Source organism: Leucoraja erinacea, chromosome 35 (genome assembly GCF_028641065.1).
Source record: "Leucoraja erinacea ecotype New England chromosome 35, Leri_hhj_1, whole genome shotgun sequence".
Classification (NCBI taxonomy): Eukaryota; Metazoa; Chordata; class Chondrichthyes; order Rajiformes; family Rajidae; genus Leucoraja; species Leucoraja erinaceus.
In genome coordinates this window covers 7,389,326-7,408,255 of record NC_073411.1, presented here as the reverse complement: position 1 = coordinate 7,408,255, position 18,930 = coordinate 7,389,326, and the positions used below count along the sequence as shown (strand labels likewise).

The window sequence follows — 18,930 nt, the reverse complement described above, 5'->3', positions numbered from 1 at the left end:
TATGTCAGGAAAGATGGAAAATCTGTGGCGTACAAATAAAATTCAGAATAGTTTTCGATGAAAAGAGAATTATTAGAAAAAAACCAGCAGGCTTAAGGATTGGGAGCAGTTTAAATTCAACAAAGTGAGACAAAACGATGAATAAGCTGGGATGGTAGACGAGAAAGGTAAGAGTATAAAAGTAAACTTGCAGGGAACATAGCATTTAACTGTAAAAGCGTTGATAAATATGAAAAGTCAGAAATTGTATAACTATAATTGGGAAAAAATGGGAGAATAATTAAATTAATCGTTTTTTCAGACCTCGTAAAAGAGGGCTCAAATGACCTCCGGGATGTTAAGGAATCAGAGTCCAGTGAGAAGGAAAAACTGAAGGTAATGAGTACTTAATGGGGATTAAGACTGACTGATACCCAGTCTGATAATCCACATCCCCGATTATTAAAGACGTTGCCCTGGATATACCAGTAATATTGGCAGTTTCTTCAAGACTGTCAAGCAGTTCCTACAGATTGGAGGGTGGTAAACCTAACATCAGAATCCCCAATCTCTGCAATCTCGCACCACATGGATAATATGCTTCTCTTTCATTCCTTCTGCCATATGGGACAATTTCACATGTTCCAACATTACACTCATTTTTTTCAGATCTATGCCCACTGACATAATCTATCAAAATCCCTTTGTAGCTTCCCCGTGTCCACAACTTTATTTTCTATCTTTGTTCATTTCATCAGCAAAGTTGGCAATGAATCTTGGGTGCCTTACTCAGGTGACCTTTGTCTCATGAAGGGTCTCCTCCTGAGACGTCACCTATTTCTTTTCTCCAGAGATGTTGCCTGACCCGCTGAGCATTTTGGGTCTATCTTTTGTAAATTTAGAATTATGTACCACAGGACATATAGTGCCCTCCATAATGTTTGGGACAAAGACCCATCATTTATTTATTTGCCTCTGTACTCCACAATTTGAGATTTGGAATAGAAAGAAAATCACATGTGGTTAAAGTGTTTAACTGCAAAGAATAAGTTTTATTCTTGTTTCTCAGTCTCATAATGGTTTCTTTGACTTTCATTGGCACAACTTTGGTCCTCATGTTGATAAAGAGCAATAAAAGTTTCCAAAGATGATGGAAAAAACTGGAGAAAAGACTAGGCGCGGAGAGCTCTCTTATACCTGCATTAAGGAGGCATTTAAACACACCTGAGCAATTACAAACACCTGTGAAGCCATGACCCCAAACATTATGGTGCCCTGAAATAGGGGGACTATGTATAAAAACAGCTGTAATTTCTACATGGTGAAACCAAAATGTGTAAAAAAATACCCTTTAATAAAATCTGATAATGTGATTGTTTCTATTACAAATCTCAAATTGTGGAGTACAGAGGCAACTAAATAAATGATGGGTCTTTATCCCAAACATCATGGAGGGCACAGTAGAAAGATTCACAGACAAAGCATCTGTTTATAAGATAACATTAAAATTTTGTTATATCACCTATTTAACACCTTTGAAAATAAAAAATAATGGCCTTAATTAAAGAGAATGTATACTGGTATAGACCTGCTATTTCACGTACTATAATGCTGTTGGATTAATGACAATAGGATTTGCAACACAATCAGTGAACGTGCTAGCTATAATAAAAATTGGCTATGCTGGATGATCGGTTTCTCTCTCGTTCCCTCTCTGGCCCATTCCATCACTCGAGTTGAACAAAATACACTGTGCAGTGACTTATTCTGGCCAACAGTGAATGACATACCATGTAGAACTGCAGTCGGTAGTGCTTCTTCACAAGACTCAGGACAAACAGGCAGAATCCTAGGGACAAAAAGGTTGAATCTCACTGGGTATGTTATCCATTAACGAGTGAATATCAAAAAACTTTATGATGGCTTTAATTTCTCAAAACTAAACTGAAAAGCTGCATTTTGTCATTTTTCCCCAGAACTGCTTGTTCATTTTAGAAAGCCTGCACTGTGTTCTTCAAACTGTTCCAATATACGGTTCTGTTCAGAAATGTGATTCAAGTGTTTAGAAAACCACAAACCACAGAATTCAAATTAAGCAACTTGTGAACATTCTCTTCAACTGAAAATGCACATAACACATTTCCGATGACAGCCTAATTTTACCTGTTGCTATTTTGGCATGTTGCCATACAAAATAAAATGTATTAAGAGGGAACTTCAGTAAGAACATTTGAAAACCATGGGATTCTTAGATAGATTCAACCATCTAAGTATAAGGTAGTAAAGACAGGTCAGTCAGCTTCTGAAAGTGACAACCCAACTACAAAACATGCATATTCAAGTTTGATGGGTTTCTTTCAAGCATTATAGAGCAATCCTCTTTGCTTCATGGATCTCCACCATAGATTCAAAAGTAATACCAGGAGCCTAGTCTTCACTGTGCAATTGTAGTCTAGACTGAAGGTTAAAGCTATCGGTGTTGTTTTCTGTACTAATAGGGTTAAAAAATGGTAGCTCTACATGAACTGCAGACCACAACTCTTAGTTCCCTTTGAATTTATTGACAGGCTTTCTCTGTAGATAAATTAATCTGTAACTAACAGAAAATGAAGTCAATTACATTTGAAGATTAACCAGCCATCACCAAGAGTGCTTTTCCGTAAGTACAGTGTTAACTTCCTGTTGCACTTCAAAATATTTGCTGATTTAACATGTAAAATAATTGTATTTCTTTTTTATAATAATTGAATAAGATAAGAGATACTATTCAATGCATAAATAGTACATAAGATAGATTGTGGCATGTTTTGAATTGCCTGTGTTCATTTTTTGTTGAGGTGCTAACCATTGGGAAACAGGACTAGTTATTTCCTGTTGCAATTGCACCACTGTCATTTCCCTTTCATATTTCCACACATGATGGCATTCTCACGGTGTATGTTTATCTATTAACAGTGTAATATCATAAAACTATACGATGGCTTTCAGTTAGCACTCTTGATAACCTTTTTGCATAAACTTGCATCTACATGATCAGTTTTTTTTTAATTGTGCTTGTTAACACGTAGGTAGCTGATTATTGCATATGGAGTTAGTTATTGTCCTTAGCATAGATTAGATAGTACTTTGGCTTTGGTCTTAGTTTTCTTGGTTGAGTGCTTATCCTGGTGTTATAGCGTAAGTACTTTTGTGTTTTAATTGTAATTTAAAGTAGTGAATCCTGTAGGAAATGAAGAGACATTGCTGAGCATGGTTTTAATATTTTCTAAATTCCTTCTCTCAGTATTTCACTTGCATTATAAATTAAATGTTGGCTACCCTTGGCATAGAATAATATACTGGTAACTCCAGTCCACAGGTGACTGGAGCTATGGCATTGATTCTACAGTCAGCGATAGCTTGGGATTCATTTGTAATACCTAACCAAACAGAGTTACTCCATGTTGTGTTATTAGATGCTAGCTTACACCGAACGTAGACGCAAAATGCTGGAGAAACTCAACGGGTCAGGCAGCATCTCTGAAGAAAAGGAATAGATGACGTTTAGGATCGAGTCCTTTCTTTGGAATCCCCTTTCTCCAGAGATGCTGCCTGACCCGCAGAGTTACTCCAGCATTTTGTGTCTACCTTCAGAGTTACTCCATTATTCAGGAAAGACTGGGTCATGAATCTCCTCTCTCCCCCACCACGGATTTCTCCTGAGCTATTCAATCTGAATCCTTCCCATCTCAGTCTCATACTGAATCTTGTTTGGCTTTCATAGTGAAATACCCTTAAAAAGACTGACATACTTCCTGACTACTGCAGCAGCTTTCCACAGCCTCTGACTGTGAATACTTAAGACAGCCTCTGCAATGCCATAAAGCATGGTAACTATTTCTAAAAGCAAGAGTTATTCATGACGTTACACGGTTTGGTATGAGGGCAGAATGGAGAAAGCATTTAACGTGCTCAAAAAGGGAGCAATCTAATTTCTAGGCAAAATGTTCTCCAGTAAAACCTTTCAACTCACTGACAAAATGTTATACTTTGGGAAGTTTTTCCTCAGATATTGGACAGATTAAGTGGTTTGGTCGACCTTACTTTGACACGGCACAACAACATAGCAGTACCTGCCAAGTAAAGAGCAAAGGAAATGAAGCGATGGTATTTGCTCAGGATCCGGAGAGGTTCCTCCCTCTGAACCAATGCGAAGAACGTGTCTGTTACCGTCTCTCCATAGAAGAAGTAGTTTGCACATAATAAGAAATACCTTTCAGAGAAAAACAGCAAAAAGTCAAACGGTTTCCAGCAGTAAACAATATTTTTGGATACTACATTGTATTACGAAGATGGATGGCTAGCACCAATGGACTCATGCTCCTCTGTTGTCAGGCTTCTGAACAGGCCTTCCATAAACAAGGGAACTGTCTAATTCACCACTATCCCATTGTGGTCATTGGATTATCATATAGGCCGGTGAAGGAGACTATCAACAATTACAGTGGGGTCTTGATCAGCTAAGTAAGTGGGCAAGGAATGGAAAATGGCATTTAATTCAAGTAAGTGGGGAGGCACAGTGGTGCAACGGTAGAGTTGCTGCCGTACAGGGCAGAGACCCGGGTTTGATCCAGACTACAGGTACTGTCGGTACGAATTTTGTACATTCTCACTGTGTACCTGCCTCCATGGGTTATCTCCGGGTGCTTTGGTTTCCTCCCATATTCCAAAGATGTACAGGGTTGTAGGTTAATTGGCTTCTGTAAATTATCCCTTGTATGTAGGATAGAACTAGTGTATGGGTAATCGATGGTTGGTGCTGTTCGGTGGGCCGAAGGGCCTGTTTCCACACTGTCTCACTAAAGGCTAAACTTTAACTCGCATTTTCGGAAGTCAAACCAGGGTAGGACTCGTACAGCAAATGTTTGGGCCTTGGGAAATGTTTGCAAAACAGAGGGACCTCGGAGTACAAGCCGATAAGTTTAGTTTAGTTTATTATTGTTATGTGTACCAAGGTTCAGTGAAAAGCTTTTTGTTGTGTGCTATTCAGTCAGCATAAAGACTATACATGATTACATGTACATGATAATTCCATGAACGTTGCGTCACAGGTAGACAGGGTGTGAAGAAGGCATTTAGCTCACATCCCTTCATCAGTCAGGGCATTGAGTATAGAAGTTTGTTTCAGTTATTCAAGAGATTGGTAAGGCAGAACATGGAGTATTGTATGGTTTGGGATACCCTGCCATTCAAGAGTGTAACTGGGTGTTTGATAGTCATCGTCAACTTGATGGGCTAAAGGGGCTTTCCATGCTATATCACACTCTCTTACACTTCCGTGAATAATATAGAATGTTGTACTATATTAAAAAGTGCTGAAAAAATATACATGTTGTTGTTGATGACTCCTTAAAATAATATTGAGTACAAAAATCAGTACAATGAATGTGGCACAAGGGACTAATTTAGAAATTCAGTCCTAATACAAAATCTCAACCTGAAACACCAACCATTCCTTTGCCTTCACAGATGCTGCTTGACCGGCTGAGTTCCGACAACAGTTTGCATTTTTGCTCCATATTCCAACATTTGCAGTCCTGAGTCTCCGTGTCACTAATTTAATAATAAATGTCTAGACGATTGCTCGAAATGAAATGCATGTTGATAGATGCTTTCATGTATGATTAAACACCAATGAATATTAATAATAATTTACAGTGGAATTAGATGGGTTTGTGTCATCTGTGGCTCAGACTGGGTCACCAAAACGACCAATATTTTGATTACATGGAGTATCTCCTGTGTAATTAAATGTACCAAAGCATTTAAAATGAGTAACATTAAACAGAAATTTGATATTATGCCAAGAGAGTCAATATCAATGAATAATTTTATCAAGTGTTCCCAGTTCTTATGAAGGATCTTTGATCTGAAACATTAACTTTGTTTCTCCTTCCACAGATGCTACTGGATCTGCTCAGTATTTCCACCACCTTCTGCTTTGATTTCATACTTCCAGCGTTTGCAAGATTTAGATTTTCATTTGATTTATGCTCCATCATGTTTCAGAGAGAATTCGAAATTTTTAATTTCTGAGAGCATGGAGACAGTACAGATTGAGAAATGAATATCTGCAAAAAGCAATTAATCAGAAGAAAGCAATTCCACAGAATTCAACGAGCTAAGACATGTAATAAGCTTTGGAATTGGGAGATGTTGCAGAGATGGGGGGGGGGGGGGGGGGGGGGGGAGGGGTGAGGGTGAGGGTGAAGGAGACCAAGGAGGTCTGTGCAAGCAGTAGACACAAAGTCCTGGAGTGCTGGACAGGTGATGTTACGGGTCAGGACCCTTCTTCAGACCAGTGTATCTGATGTGGGCTCCTGTACATCGGCAAGACCAAACATAAACAGGGCAAACGTCTCGCTCGGTCCGCCGAGGCATACGGGATCTTACGGTTGCCATTTCAACTCCCCTTGCCAATCTCATACTGACATTTCTGACCTGGGCCCCCTCCATTGCCAGAGTGAGGCCACATGCAAATTGGAGGAACAGCACCTCATATTTTGTGTGGGTAGCTGACAACCCAGAGGAATGAACATTGAATTATTTAATTTTAAGTAACTACTACTTAACCTCCCCTACCATCCCCTCTTCCTCCACCTTCGTCATTTTACCAGTTCCACAGTTCTCCACATTGTTTCCCTCTTAAGATTTTTTTTATTTTTTTAATAAAAGGTCTCAAGAAGGGTTCCAACCAGAAACATCACCCGTCCTTTTTCTCCAGAGATGCTGCCTCGCCCACTGAGTTTCCCCAACACTTTGTGTCTATCTGAGATTAGAATGCTTAATGTAAATCCTGTTTTCTGTATTCTTAAGATCTCATTTCCAGGGGATGAGGTTGTGGGAGCAAGGTGGAGTGGGTGTAGATGTGCCATTGGTGCAGGGAGGTTGAGATTATCAAACAACAGTAAAGATAGAACCATCTTTAGCATGACTGTATTCAATACCTCACATTACAATATATGCACAAGCAAGTGGTTAGAATTGAGTCGCTGTAATGTCCATCCCCTACTCATTAATTTTCAATATACTACTATCTAGTTAAAGGCTTAGTTAGGCCGAGACGTATATCTAGATAATTGGCTTTTAAATCTCACATGGCATTTTCAATTTTTTCCACATGTGCCAGTCAAATTGTACCAAGACACCTCATAAATCTCCTCAGAGAAAATGGAAACAGAATTGTCTGGGTAAAACAGAAGAAACCTTGATCAGAAACAAAATTAAGCCTTTGGCTGTTCACGTGAAAGAACTCATGCAATAATAATGGCTTTTTAAAAAATTTCACATGATACTAAGGGCTTAATTTAACAGTAACATTCCACAAGTGTGCCTTTATGCCAAATCTTATCACGTGCTCACCAGCTAAGAGTCCGGAACCATGGCAGATCGTAGGAGCGATAAACGCTGTAACCAATGAGAATAATCTCGTGAAAGCATTTGATCTGTACACATAGAACCTAAGGAAATAATAGACAGATAAGGAATTAATAATTTCTTAGTGCTATTTGGGCCTAATCACAGGTGCTAATTGTGGCATTCGACAAAGGATTGCATCGATAGCACATTGGTAAATGTCAACACCCTTCTATAAAAATTCAATACGAGTTTGCGAGAGTCAGATAGGTTGGCATTTTCAAGGCAAAAACCTCCAGCAGTGTAACAAGCAGGCCTGTGTTCTTAAAGAGACAGTGGTGTCTGATTACTATGGGGACACTCCGCCAATCATAACCAAAATCTGTTATAAAGTGGTCCATAGTAACGAGGGTAGACTGTAATGCATTTTACAGTCAAAACCCCGCTGCCCCCAGAAGTGATACAAATTGCAGCCGTGGACTCAGTTTGTACAACTGAGCTGTAGAAAGGAACTGCATATGCTGGTTTATACCGTAGACACAAAATGCTGGAGTAACTCAGCGGGTCAGGCAGCATTTCTGGAGAAAATGGATGGGTAACTTTTTGGGTCAGGACCCTTCTTCAGACTGAGCTCTTGAGTCTGTTACAAATCTTACATCCATAAGCTGTTGTAGATTTAAGATCCATTTCACACTTAAGAGCACAAGTATCCCGGTTGACATTCAGTACTTAGGGAACATTATATTGTGAAGAAGACAAAAATGCTGGAGAAACTCAGCGGGTGAGGCAGCATCTATGGAGCGAAGGAAACGATGGAGTGAATTATAGGCGACGTTTCGAGTCAATACCCTTCTTCAGACTGATGTGAGGGTGGGGGAGGGGGGGGCAGGAAGATGAAAGGAAGAGGCGGAGACAGTGGGCTGAGGGAGGGCTGGGAAGGGGAGGAGAAAGCAGGGACTACCTGAAATTTAATGTCAATGTTCATACCACTGGGGTGTAAACTACCCAAACAGTTGGGAGGAATAACTCCAGCATGTTGTGCCTATCTTCGGTGGAAATCAGCATCCGCAGTTCCTTCCTACACATTATATTGGAAGGTGCTTTCCTTCAAAATGAGAAACATAACCGAGAATCTGCTTGTTCCCTCAGCTGCTAAAAGAACCCGAAGCTCTAGTTCCCAGTAGCAGGCTAGAATTATCCACACTGTCTTGGCCAACATTTAGTATTCTCCCAGTAACTGAAAACAGATCATTAAACAGAACATACTGGAGAAACTCAGACCAGGCATCATCTAATGAAATAAAAATACAGTTGATGTTGCAGGTAGGTAATGTCTATTCATAGCTGGGAACGTTTACAAAAGAGGCATGATTAAACTTGCAGAACAAAGAGGAGAATGGAAAGAACAAAGTGAAATCTGCACTAAAATGAAGGTCAAAAGAAACCAGATTACACAGTGTGTGGGAAGGAACTGCAGATGCTGGTTTACACTGAAGATATAGACACAAAATGGTGGAGTAATTAAGCAGGACAGGCAATAGACAGACAGCATACATTTTGTGTCTATTTGTGCCTGCATTATTCCTGCATTTTGTGTCTATTTCCAGATAACACAAGCCTGTGTCAAAGGGAAGAGACTGAAGGCAGCTAATATGTCTGGACCAGTGGTCAGAGGAGATATAAAAAGTGCTGGAACTGTGAGATGCAGAGCACGCAGCGATCAGGCTGAAGTGGGATAGAGAATTAGGATGACAAGCAACTAAAATCTCTGGGCCACACTTGTGGACTGAATAGATGTGTTCTACATGTTCCAATTTGCACACTTCCGTTCCCAACTCCCATCCCGTGCAAAGGTAGCGTTCCAATGGTCCTAACTGCCCACGCTGTCATTCAGTGCAAGGACAGGGTTCCCTTTGCCCCCCCCCCACGTTCCGCACCACCATCCTCCACTTTCAACAGATGATCCTTTACAATTTTAAAATGAGATGCCACCAACCGACACATCTTCTCCTCCCCTCCTCTTTCAGTATTTGACAGGATGTTTTCTTCCATCGCCCATGGTTCACTCTTCCATCTGTACCAATACCAATCTCCTTCTCACAGCACCTTCCCATGCAATTGCAGAAGAGGCAACCCTTGGTGTTTTACTCTCTTCCCACCATCCAAGGACACAAGCAATCCCAGTTAAACCAGTGATCATTTGCAATCTATAGAGTTAGAGTCCCGCAGCTTGGACCCAACCCTTCTGACCAACCCATCTAAGCCGACCAAGATGCCAACCTACGCAAGTCACATTTGCCCATTTCTGTCCGACATTCCTCCAAAACTGCCAGGCAGTTCTAGTGTACTGCATTTGCTGCTCACACTGTGGTGACCTCTACACTGATGATCAGATGACTGCTTTGTAAAAATCCTCTGTTCACTCCATGTAGGTGACCCAGTGTTTCCAGTTGCCTGTCACTTCAATTCCCCGTTACACTCCTACCCCGACCTCTATGTCAAAACACAAGGTGCTGTAGGAACTTAGCAGGTCAGGCAGCAGCAGGGAAGGGAATGGACAGGCTACGTTTCAGTCGGGACATCTTCTTAAGCAAGGATCCCAACCCAAAACATCACCTATCTGATGCTGCCTGCTGCACGTTCCTCCAACACGTTTTCCTTTGTTCAAGATTCCAACATCTGCAGTTTCTTGTGTCTCCGCCTTTGGCCTCTTACACTGCTCTCATGTCCCAGCATAATCTGATGGTGCAATATCTACCAGTCTTGCATGTTCCAGCCCCCAGTGCTCAACATCAATTTCGACAACTTCAGTAAACCAGCTCCACCAGTTTGTGGTTGAACCAGACAGTTCTGTTGTAAGCATGACAGCACCTGCTTTTGTGGTGGGGTTGCCCTAGGGAGAGGGTTAGCAAGAGGAGAGATCATCAACTCAATCACCTTTAGTCGATGATCCCTTATGATGTGTTCTTGCTGGTCTGGTGTGTTATAGCTCTTTTTCTCTTCCCATGCAAACGTGGCCCTGCCTAATGACATCTCCAGCACTTTCTCCTTTAGTTTCAGCTGTTACCATCGAGAGCTATTTGCCTTCAATCCCTGGCCAGCTCTGAAGTAACTCAGCTCTTTCCTGATACTGAAGAAGGGTTTCGGCCCGAAACGCTGCCTTTTTCCTTCGCTCCATAGATGCTGCTGCACCCACTGAGTTTCTCCAGCTTTTTTGTCTCCCTTCTCTCCTGATACTGTCTATTTGTCCTCCTGGATTTTCTGACCCCGTACATTCTGCTTCCACTTTATAGAACTGCTGTATTCTGTATTTTACAGCCTGAGAAGTTTATTTTCTCTCTTCTGGCCTCTTATTTATATAGTCATAGACTCATCGCACCAGTCCTGGGCTTCAGCGAAAGTGGGGATTTTTTCCATGGAAGTGAGGCGGTTGCAATCCAATCAAGTGTGTGTTCCCCCTACAGGCTCCCTACTCCCCTCCTCTCCTTTAATTGTGATTCCATGTAATGTCTTTAACAAGCCTTCAATACCTTCTCCTATTCAATACCTATCTGTATCGCCTTTTTTCTTGGTCACAATCCTATCTCTGACATTCATCTTATTCTCTCCATCTCTTCTCTGCAAATTTAAATCATTATTCTGAATTTTTTTTCCACATCTAATGAAAGGTCATTGACATAAAGCATTAAGTCAGTTTCGCTCTCCAGATACTGCCTGACCTGAATAATATCTCTCGCATTTTCTGCTTTTGTTTTAGATTTCCAGCATCTGTAGTGCTGGTTTTTTTCCACTTAAATAAAAAATCATTGGCAATTAATCTCTGCATGTTGTGGGAACTTGCAGCGCGTAAATTAACTGGCACATTTCCAAACATTTCGAAAGCAGTCAACTATGTTTTTGGGTGTTGGAAAGTTGAGAAAGGGCATTTTATAAACGGAAGTTAAATCTTTCTTGGACAGTGAATGGCAAATGACCTTCAAGATGCCAAATCCCCGTATCAGTCAGTATGATGGGAGATAAATGGAATTAAAATAATTTCCTGCTCTTGCAGAAACACAAGAGCTTGAAGCTGGTTCATTGAATGTTTATGTGGAAATTAGTTTAATGGAGGACCCCAGATAAAACAGTATACAGACTAAATACATAGAGAGCATGAATGATAAATTAAATGCAACTTACGATCATCATCAAAACCATGGGTCCTAGATAGATGATGACGAAAAAGAACGTAATCATGGCCAGTGTCAGAATTCCTCGCACCCACCAATTCTTCCATCTGTCAAAAGGAAAACATCTTTAGTTCCAACATGTGGATTAAATCCAAATCATAAATTCAATTCATTTGCTCAATACTTTAAATTCCTGATTGGGGTAGCATTCTATTACCTAATTTAGCAAGTGGAAGACCCATGGTGTATCGTGAAGGAAGCAGCTGCAGATGCTGGTTTAAAGTGACTATAGACACAAAAATGCAGGAGTAACTCGGCGGGACAGGCAGCGTCTCTGGAGAGAAGGAATGGGTGGCGTTTTGGGTCAAGCCCCTTCTTCAGAAGAAGGGTTACTCTAGCATTTTGTGTCTACACATGGCGTATCATTGGTTTTACACCTGATACTGCTTTCTGTTGACTTCAGCAGTATTACTTACACTTAATCCCAATAATTTCCCCGACATGCAAGCTAGGCATAGATCTACATCACACTTCATATGTCTGTCCAAACTGCAAGCATTAGTCTTCGTGGTCAAAAGGAATTGACTTCTAATTACGTCTTATGCCAAGAACAAACCCGAGGAACCTGATAACAAATCTTTTTCATCCCTAATATTACTATACCTTGAAGACAGTCCTGATAGAGCCTTGTTCAGCACCTCTGGAGTGTTATCAACAGAAGGAGGAATGTCCGAACTCCCCGATTCCGTTGTCACTTCACTTGTGATTGGCCCCGCATCTGGTTCCTAAATTAAAACAAGATCAGACAGTTGACAATCGACTTATTGGAGTAATGGAATACAGGTGATAAAGGTCACTTAACATGTAAAAAAAAGGTAAACTTGTTTGTAGCATCATATGTATGCCCCAAAATCCAACCTTCCACCTTCAAACACCGCGTGAGTCAACACCATTGACATCAAGACAACATCTCATCCAGCTTGGCTTTTAGAAGCCCTTATAAAATGGAAGCCAATGGTCATCAAGACATTCACACTTCATTTTTGGAAGACATATCTCAATCAAAGGATGATGGTAGTGGATCCCAGGTTTCAATTATCCCGGCCCCAGGCCTTCATTCAAGGTGTTCCTCCGGATAATCTTTCTTCATGGCTTAAGCCGGAAAGAGTGCAGAGAAGACATGAGTTGTTGCCAGGACTTGAAGGACTGAGCTATAGGGAGAGGTTGGACGGGCTAGGACTTTATTCTTTGGAATGCAGGAGGATGAGTAGTGATCACATAGAGGTGTGTAAGATTATGTGAGGAATAGATAGGGTAAATGCACAGTCTTTTGCCCAGAATAGAGGAATCAAGAACCCGGGGACATTGGTTAAGGTGAGCAGGGAAAGATTTAATAGGAACCCGAGAAGCAATATTTTCACACAGAGACTGGTGGATACATGGAACGGCTGCCAGAGAAGGTAGTCGAGGCAGCTACAATACCAACATGTAAAAGGCATTTGGACAGGTACATGGATATGAAAGGTTTAGAGGGACGTGGGCCAACAACAGGCAGGTGAGACTAATGTAGATGGGGCATCTTGGTCGCCATGGGCAAGTTGGGCCAAAGAACCTGTTTCCGTGTTGTCTCTAAACATCTTCAGCTGCTTGATTAGTTAACTTTCTTCCATCATAAGGTCAGACATAGGCAATTCACTGATGATTGCACATCATTAGCAATATTTCATCAAACGAAGATGTCCAGGCCTACGAAATGCAGTAAGACTCAGATAACAGTTATGCATAAACAGATGCCAAGGAACATTCTTGCTGCAGAAGTGTAATCCAATGACCAAGAGAGCATCCAACCACTTTCTCTTGATATGCAATGATGCTATCATCACAGTTCCTCCGACCATCATTATCCTTGGGGTCACCATTGATCAATTAGTCCATTAGGTTAGCCTGAGACTAGGCATCCTGCAGCAAATGACTCCACCCCACAAGGACATTTCAACACTTACAGAGCAGAGGGAGATGGAATACTCTGTACTTATCTGGATGAGTGCAACTTCAACAACACCATTGGCACCTAACCACAGCCTGAACAGTCATGAACTGCATGAGCATGTCATCCGCAAAATGAACTGCAGAAATGCACTTAGCATCTCCTCAACCCATGGCTTCTACCACAATGTAGCACAAGGGGCAGCAGGCATTTTGGAGTACCACCACACATAGCTTGCCCTCCGCGATGTGCAGCGTCCTGAATTGCAAATATATTACCATTAATTGAAATGATATCCTGGAACTCTCTACCATACAGCGTTGCAGAGAACCTTCTCCATAAAAACAACAATAATTCAGGAAGGTGTCTCCCCCCTCTATCTTTTCAAGGGCAATTGGGAAGAACAATTTGCCATGGCCTTTGCCAACAACATCTACAACCTTAAAAATTAATAAAATCAAAAAGTAACTTCTTGGAATTTTCTTCCAATTGTATGCTGGTTATAACTGGCTGAAGTAATCAGAACATCCAACTATAGTTCACAGGTACACAGCGGGTGCAGCAGCATCTATGGAGCGAAGGAAATAGGCAACGTTTCAGGCCGAACCCCTTCTTCAGACCCTTATAGTTCACAGGGTTTGTCATGGCAGAGAATAGAGGAAGTATACTCTCTACTAATCCCATTATGTTTGTCGAAAGACCTGGGGCATTCTTGTGATGGGCTACCACACTGTAAGACAGGGGAGAAGGAGTTTCTTTTTCGTCTCGGAAGCCTAGTCATTGAATCTCACCCTCCCTTCTCCATTCAGCTCAGTACATCCAATGGTTTTCTGAAACCTGATGGTGGCAGGTGAAGAAAATGTGCATAAAATCACAGTGTGGGCAGGAACTCAAAAAATAGATGGAGGCTGATCAGAAAAGCCCGAGTCAATCAAATGTGAAGTCTGTTTGCTGCAAACCCTGATCCAATTCAAGCTTACATAGTTACTGCACAAGATGTTGGCTAGAAATATAGGGAAAGGATTATGGGTACACCTTATACTCTTTTTCTACTCTTCCATATCTCCATTTTCCTTCTCCCCTGACTCTCAATCTGAAGAAGGGTCTCGACCAGAAACTTTGCCCATTTCTTCTCTCCAGAGATGCTACCTGTCTCTGCGGTCTTACACTACAAACCAACTGACTCACATGGCTATCTGGATTACACGTCTTCCCACCCTGCCCCCTGTAAAGACTCCATCCCCTACTCCCAATTCCTCCACCTACGCCGCATCTGTTCCCAGGATGAGACATTCCATACCAGGGCATCGGAAATGTCCTCGTTCTTCAGGGAACGGGGATTCCCCTCCGCCACCATAGATGAGGCTCGCACCAGGGTCTCATCCATACCCCGCAACACTGCTCTCTCTCCCCATCCCCGCACTCGCAACAAGGGCAGAGTCCCCCTGGTCCTCACCTTTCACCCCACCAGCCGGCAAATACAACACATAATCCTCCGCCATTTCCGCCACCTCCAACGTGACCCCACCACTCGCCACATCTTCCCATCTCCCCCCATGTCTGCCTTCCGCAAAGACCGCTCCCTCCGCAACTCCCTTGTCAATTCTTCCCTTCCCTCCAGTACCACCCCCTCCCCGGGCACTTTCCGTTGCAACCGCAAGAAATGCAACACCTGTCCCTTCACCTCCCCCCTCGACTCCATTCAAGGTCCCAAGCAGTCGTTCCAGGTGCGACAAAAGTTCACCTGTATCTCCTCCAACATCATCTACTGCATTCGCTGCTCTAGATGTCAGCTGATTTACATCGGGGAGACTAAGCGGCGGTTGGGCGATCGTTTCGCCGAACACCTCCGCTCAGTCCGCAATAACCTACCTGAACTCCCGGTGGCTCAGCACTTCAACTCCCCCTCCCATTCCCAATCCGACCTCTCTGTCCTGGGTCTCCTCCATTGCCAGAGTGAGCAACACCGGAAATTGGAGGAACAGCGCCTCATATTCCGCCTGGGCAGCTTGCATCCTGATGGCATGAATGTTGAATTCTCCCAATTTTGCTAGCCCTTGCCGTCTCCTCCCCTTCCTTAACCCTCGAGCTGTCACCTCCCATCCCCCTGCCCTCGGGCTCCTCCTCCTCCCCTTTTTCCTTCCTTCTCCCCTCCCACCCCCCATCAGTCTGAAGAAGGGTTTCGGCCCGAAACGTCGCCTATTTTCTTCGCTCCATAGATGCTGCTGCATCCGCTGAGTTTCTCCAGCAATTTTGTGTACCTGCTACCTGTCCCGCTGAGTTACGCAAGCATTTTGTCCAGCTTCAGTGTAAACTATCATCTCTAGTTCCTTCCGACACATGGGTACCAAGGCTCTGAGCCATGTGGAAAAACTGTGCTTGTACTGAATCTGCACAGATTTCCCGAGTAGTAAATATTTAACCTTTAACTAGGTCAAGGTTTCGAACAAACAGATCATCTGTGGGGAGCAGCTGGCGACAGCTTGACTTGTATGTGAAAGGGGTTGGCAGCACATTTACCATGACATCATTCTGCCTTCCAACAATCTGAAAAACTGGTGAGGGGATGGGGAGAGGGATGAGAGAACTGGGAGGGGGGAAATCAGGGAACAGGGAGGGCAACCAGAGAATGGGAGCGGAGAATAGCAGGTAGGTGGGTGGACAAGGGAATGGGGCAACCAGCGAATGAGGGGGGGAGAACACCAAGGAATCGGAGGAGGGGGAAAGACAGTGAATGGGGGACATAGAAACGGGTGGGGGTGTGAAAAAAAGGGGAAAGGGGCAACCAGAGAATAGAAGGGAACACCAGAGAATGAGGGGGGCATCAGGGGATGGGAGAGGGAATGGGGAGGGCAAGGAACGGGGGGGGGTGGGGGTGGGACACAATTTGGGGCGAGAAAAGAGATTGAGTGGGAGAAAATGAAATATGGGGGGGGGGGGGGGGGGGTATAAAGGAATAAAGGGAATGGGGGGAAAGGGAATGGGGGGGAAAGGGAATGGGGGGGAAAGGGAAAGGGGGGGGGAGGGGGGGGGGGGGGGGGTAAAGGGAATGGGGGAGGGGGTAAAGGGAATGGGGGTGGTAAAGGGACTGGGGGAGGGTAAAGGGAATGGGGGAGGGTAAAGGGAATGGGGGAGGTAAAGGGAAAGGGGGAGGGGCGAAAGGGAAACGACAATGGGGGTTTGTAAAGGCAATGGGGGGGTAAAAGGCAATGGGGGTGTAAAGGCAATGGGGGGCTAAAGGGAATGGGGGGGGTAAAGGGAATGGGGGGGGGGTAAAGGGAATGGGGGAGGGGGTGAGAAAGGACAAGTGGGGCGAGGAAAAGGGGTGTAAAGGCAGTGGGGGGATGTAAAATGGATGGGGGGGGGGGGGGGGGGGAAATAAAGGGAATGGGGGAAATAAAAAGGAATGGGGGGGGTTAAAGGGAATGGGGGGGGGGGGGTAAAGGGAATGGGGGGGTAAAGGGAATGGGGGGGGGGGAAGGGAATGGGGGGCGGGGGTAATGGGAAGGGGGGGAGGGTAATGGGGGGGCTAATGGGGGAGGGTAAAGGGAATGGGGGGGGTAAAGGGAATGGGGGGGGGTAAAGGGAATGGGGGGGGGGTAAAGGGAATGGGGGGGGGGTTAAAGGGAATGGGGGGGGGGTAAAGGGAATGGGGGGGGGGTGTAAAGGGAATGGGGGGGGGTTTAAAGGGAATGGGGGAGGGGGGGAATGGGGGGGTAAAGGGAATGGGGGGGGGTAAAGGGAATGGGGGGGTAAAGGGAAAGGGGGGGGGGGGTATAAAGGGAATAATGGGGGGCTAAAGGGAATGGGGGGGGGGGTAAAGGGAATGGGGGGGGGGGTGAGAAAAGGGAATGGGGGGGGGAGAAAAGGGAATGGGGGGGGGGGTAATAAAGGGAATGGGGGGGGGGGGGGGGGGGGGGGGTAAAGGGAATGGGGGGAGAAAATAAAGGGGGGGGGGGGGGGGGGGGGGGGAATGGGGAATGGGGGTAAAGTGTTAAAGGGAATGGGCAACTAAAGGGGGGGCCTAAAGGGGAGGGGGGGGGGGAGTTAAGGATATGGGGCAACCAGGGATGGGGGATGTTAAGGGATGGGGGAAAACAGGGATGGGGGGGGGGGCTGGGCCCGAGTCCGGGCCGGGGCAGAGCGCCCCTTCATCCCGCACGCGTCGCTCACCAGCAGATCCTGCGAATCATCGCGGGCCCTGCGCCTCAGCTCCGCCATGTCGCTCTCCGCCCGTCCGCTGCCGCTCGCTGCCGATCCCGCGCCTCCGCTCCGGCTCTCGCCCGCTGACCAACTCCAGGCCCCGGCAGCGGGAGTCACAGAAAGCCGCACCTCCTGGGCGAACCGCCTGGCATCCACCCGCACTGTCTGTCTGTCTGTCTGCCGACCGACAGCTCCGCTCCTGTCCTGTCCTGTCCGGTCGTCCCGGCCGACGGGGGGCGATGACGAGCACCCGCTAATGGTCCTCCCAACACCAGGGGTCGCGGCAGAGCACCTCCCACCAGGGGAGCACCCGCTAATGGACCTCCCAACACCAGGGGGCGATGGGGAGCACTGGCCCATGGTCCTCCCAACACCAGGGCAATGGTCCTCCCAACACCAGGGGGCGATGGGGAGCACTGGCCCATGGTCCTCCCAACACCAGGGCAATGGTCCTCCCAACACCAGGGGGCGATGGGGAGCACTGGCCAATGGTCCTCCCAACACCAGGGGGCGATGGGGAGCACTGGCCCATGGTCCTCCCAACACCAGGGGGCGATGGGGAGCACTGGCCAATGGGGAGCACTGGCCCATGGTCCTCCCAACACCAGGGGGGCGATGGGGAGCACTGGCTAATGGTCCTCCCAACACCAGGGGGGCGATGGGGAGCACTGGCCCATGGTCCTCCCAACACCAGGGGGCGATGGGGAGCATGGTCCTCCCAACACCAGGGGGCGATGGGGAGCACTGGCCAATGGTCCTCCCAACACCAGGGCAATGGTCCTCCCAACACCAGGGGTCGGGGCAGAGCACTGGTCAATGGTCCTCCCAACACCAGGGCAATGGTCCTCCTAAATGCAGGACACAGTGAAACTTGGGCAACTTACAACCCAGTGGTATGAATATTGACTTCTCTAACTTCAAGTAACACTTGCTTTCCCGCTCTCTCCGTCCCTCTCCCACCCTAGTTCTCTGACTAGTTTCACTGCCCTCCTGATTCATTTTCTTCAAGTCAAGTCAAGTTAAGTCAAGTTTATTCGTCACATACACATACGAGATGTGCAGTGAAATGAAAGTGCCAATTCTTATTTGTGTGCCTCCTGGTCACCTTTCCCTCAGCTAACAATGAATCATTCTACATTTTGAATGATGATCATCTGCTTTGATCTGCCATTTTCACACATTACCCTTCCATATCTC

The 18,930-nt window shown here is 45.1% G+C and overlaps 1 protein-coding gene across 1 annotated transcript in view; it reads right to left on the bottom strand.

Annotated features, from left to right (window-relative positions):
* cds2 (CDP-diacylglycerol synthase (phosphatidate cytidylyltransferase) 2) overlaps window positions 1–17,954 on the bottom strand; it is a 34,011-nt gene extending 16,057 nt beyond the window's left edge. Inside the window, exons 1-6 of the mRNA XM_055662198.1 lie at window positions 17,704–17,954; window positions 12,207–12,328; window positions 11,554–11,650; window positions 7,381–7,478; window positions 4,092–4,231; window positions 1,770–1,828 (exon numbers count right to left, since the gene is read on the bottom strand). Coding sequence (XP_055518173.1) covers window positions 1,770–1,828; window positions 4,092–4,231; window positions 7,381–7,478; window positions 11,554–11,650; window positions 12,207–12,328; window positions 17,704–17,751 — 564 coding nt within the window. The 5' untranslated portion in view covers window positions 17,752–17,954. The remainder of the gene's footprint in view (window positions 1–1,769; window positions 1,829–4,091; window positions 4,232–7,380; window positions 7,479–11,553; window positions 11,651–12,206; window positions 12,329–17,703) is intronic.
* Between the last annotated feature and the right edge of the window lie 976 nt (window positions 17,955–18,930).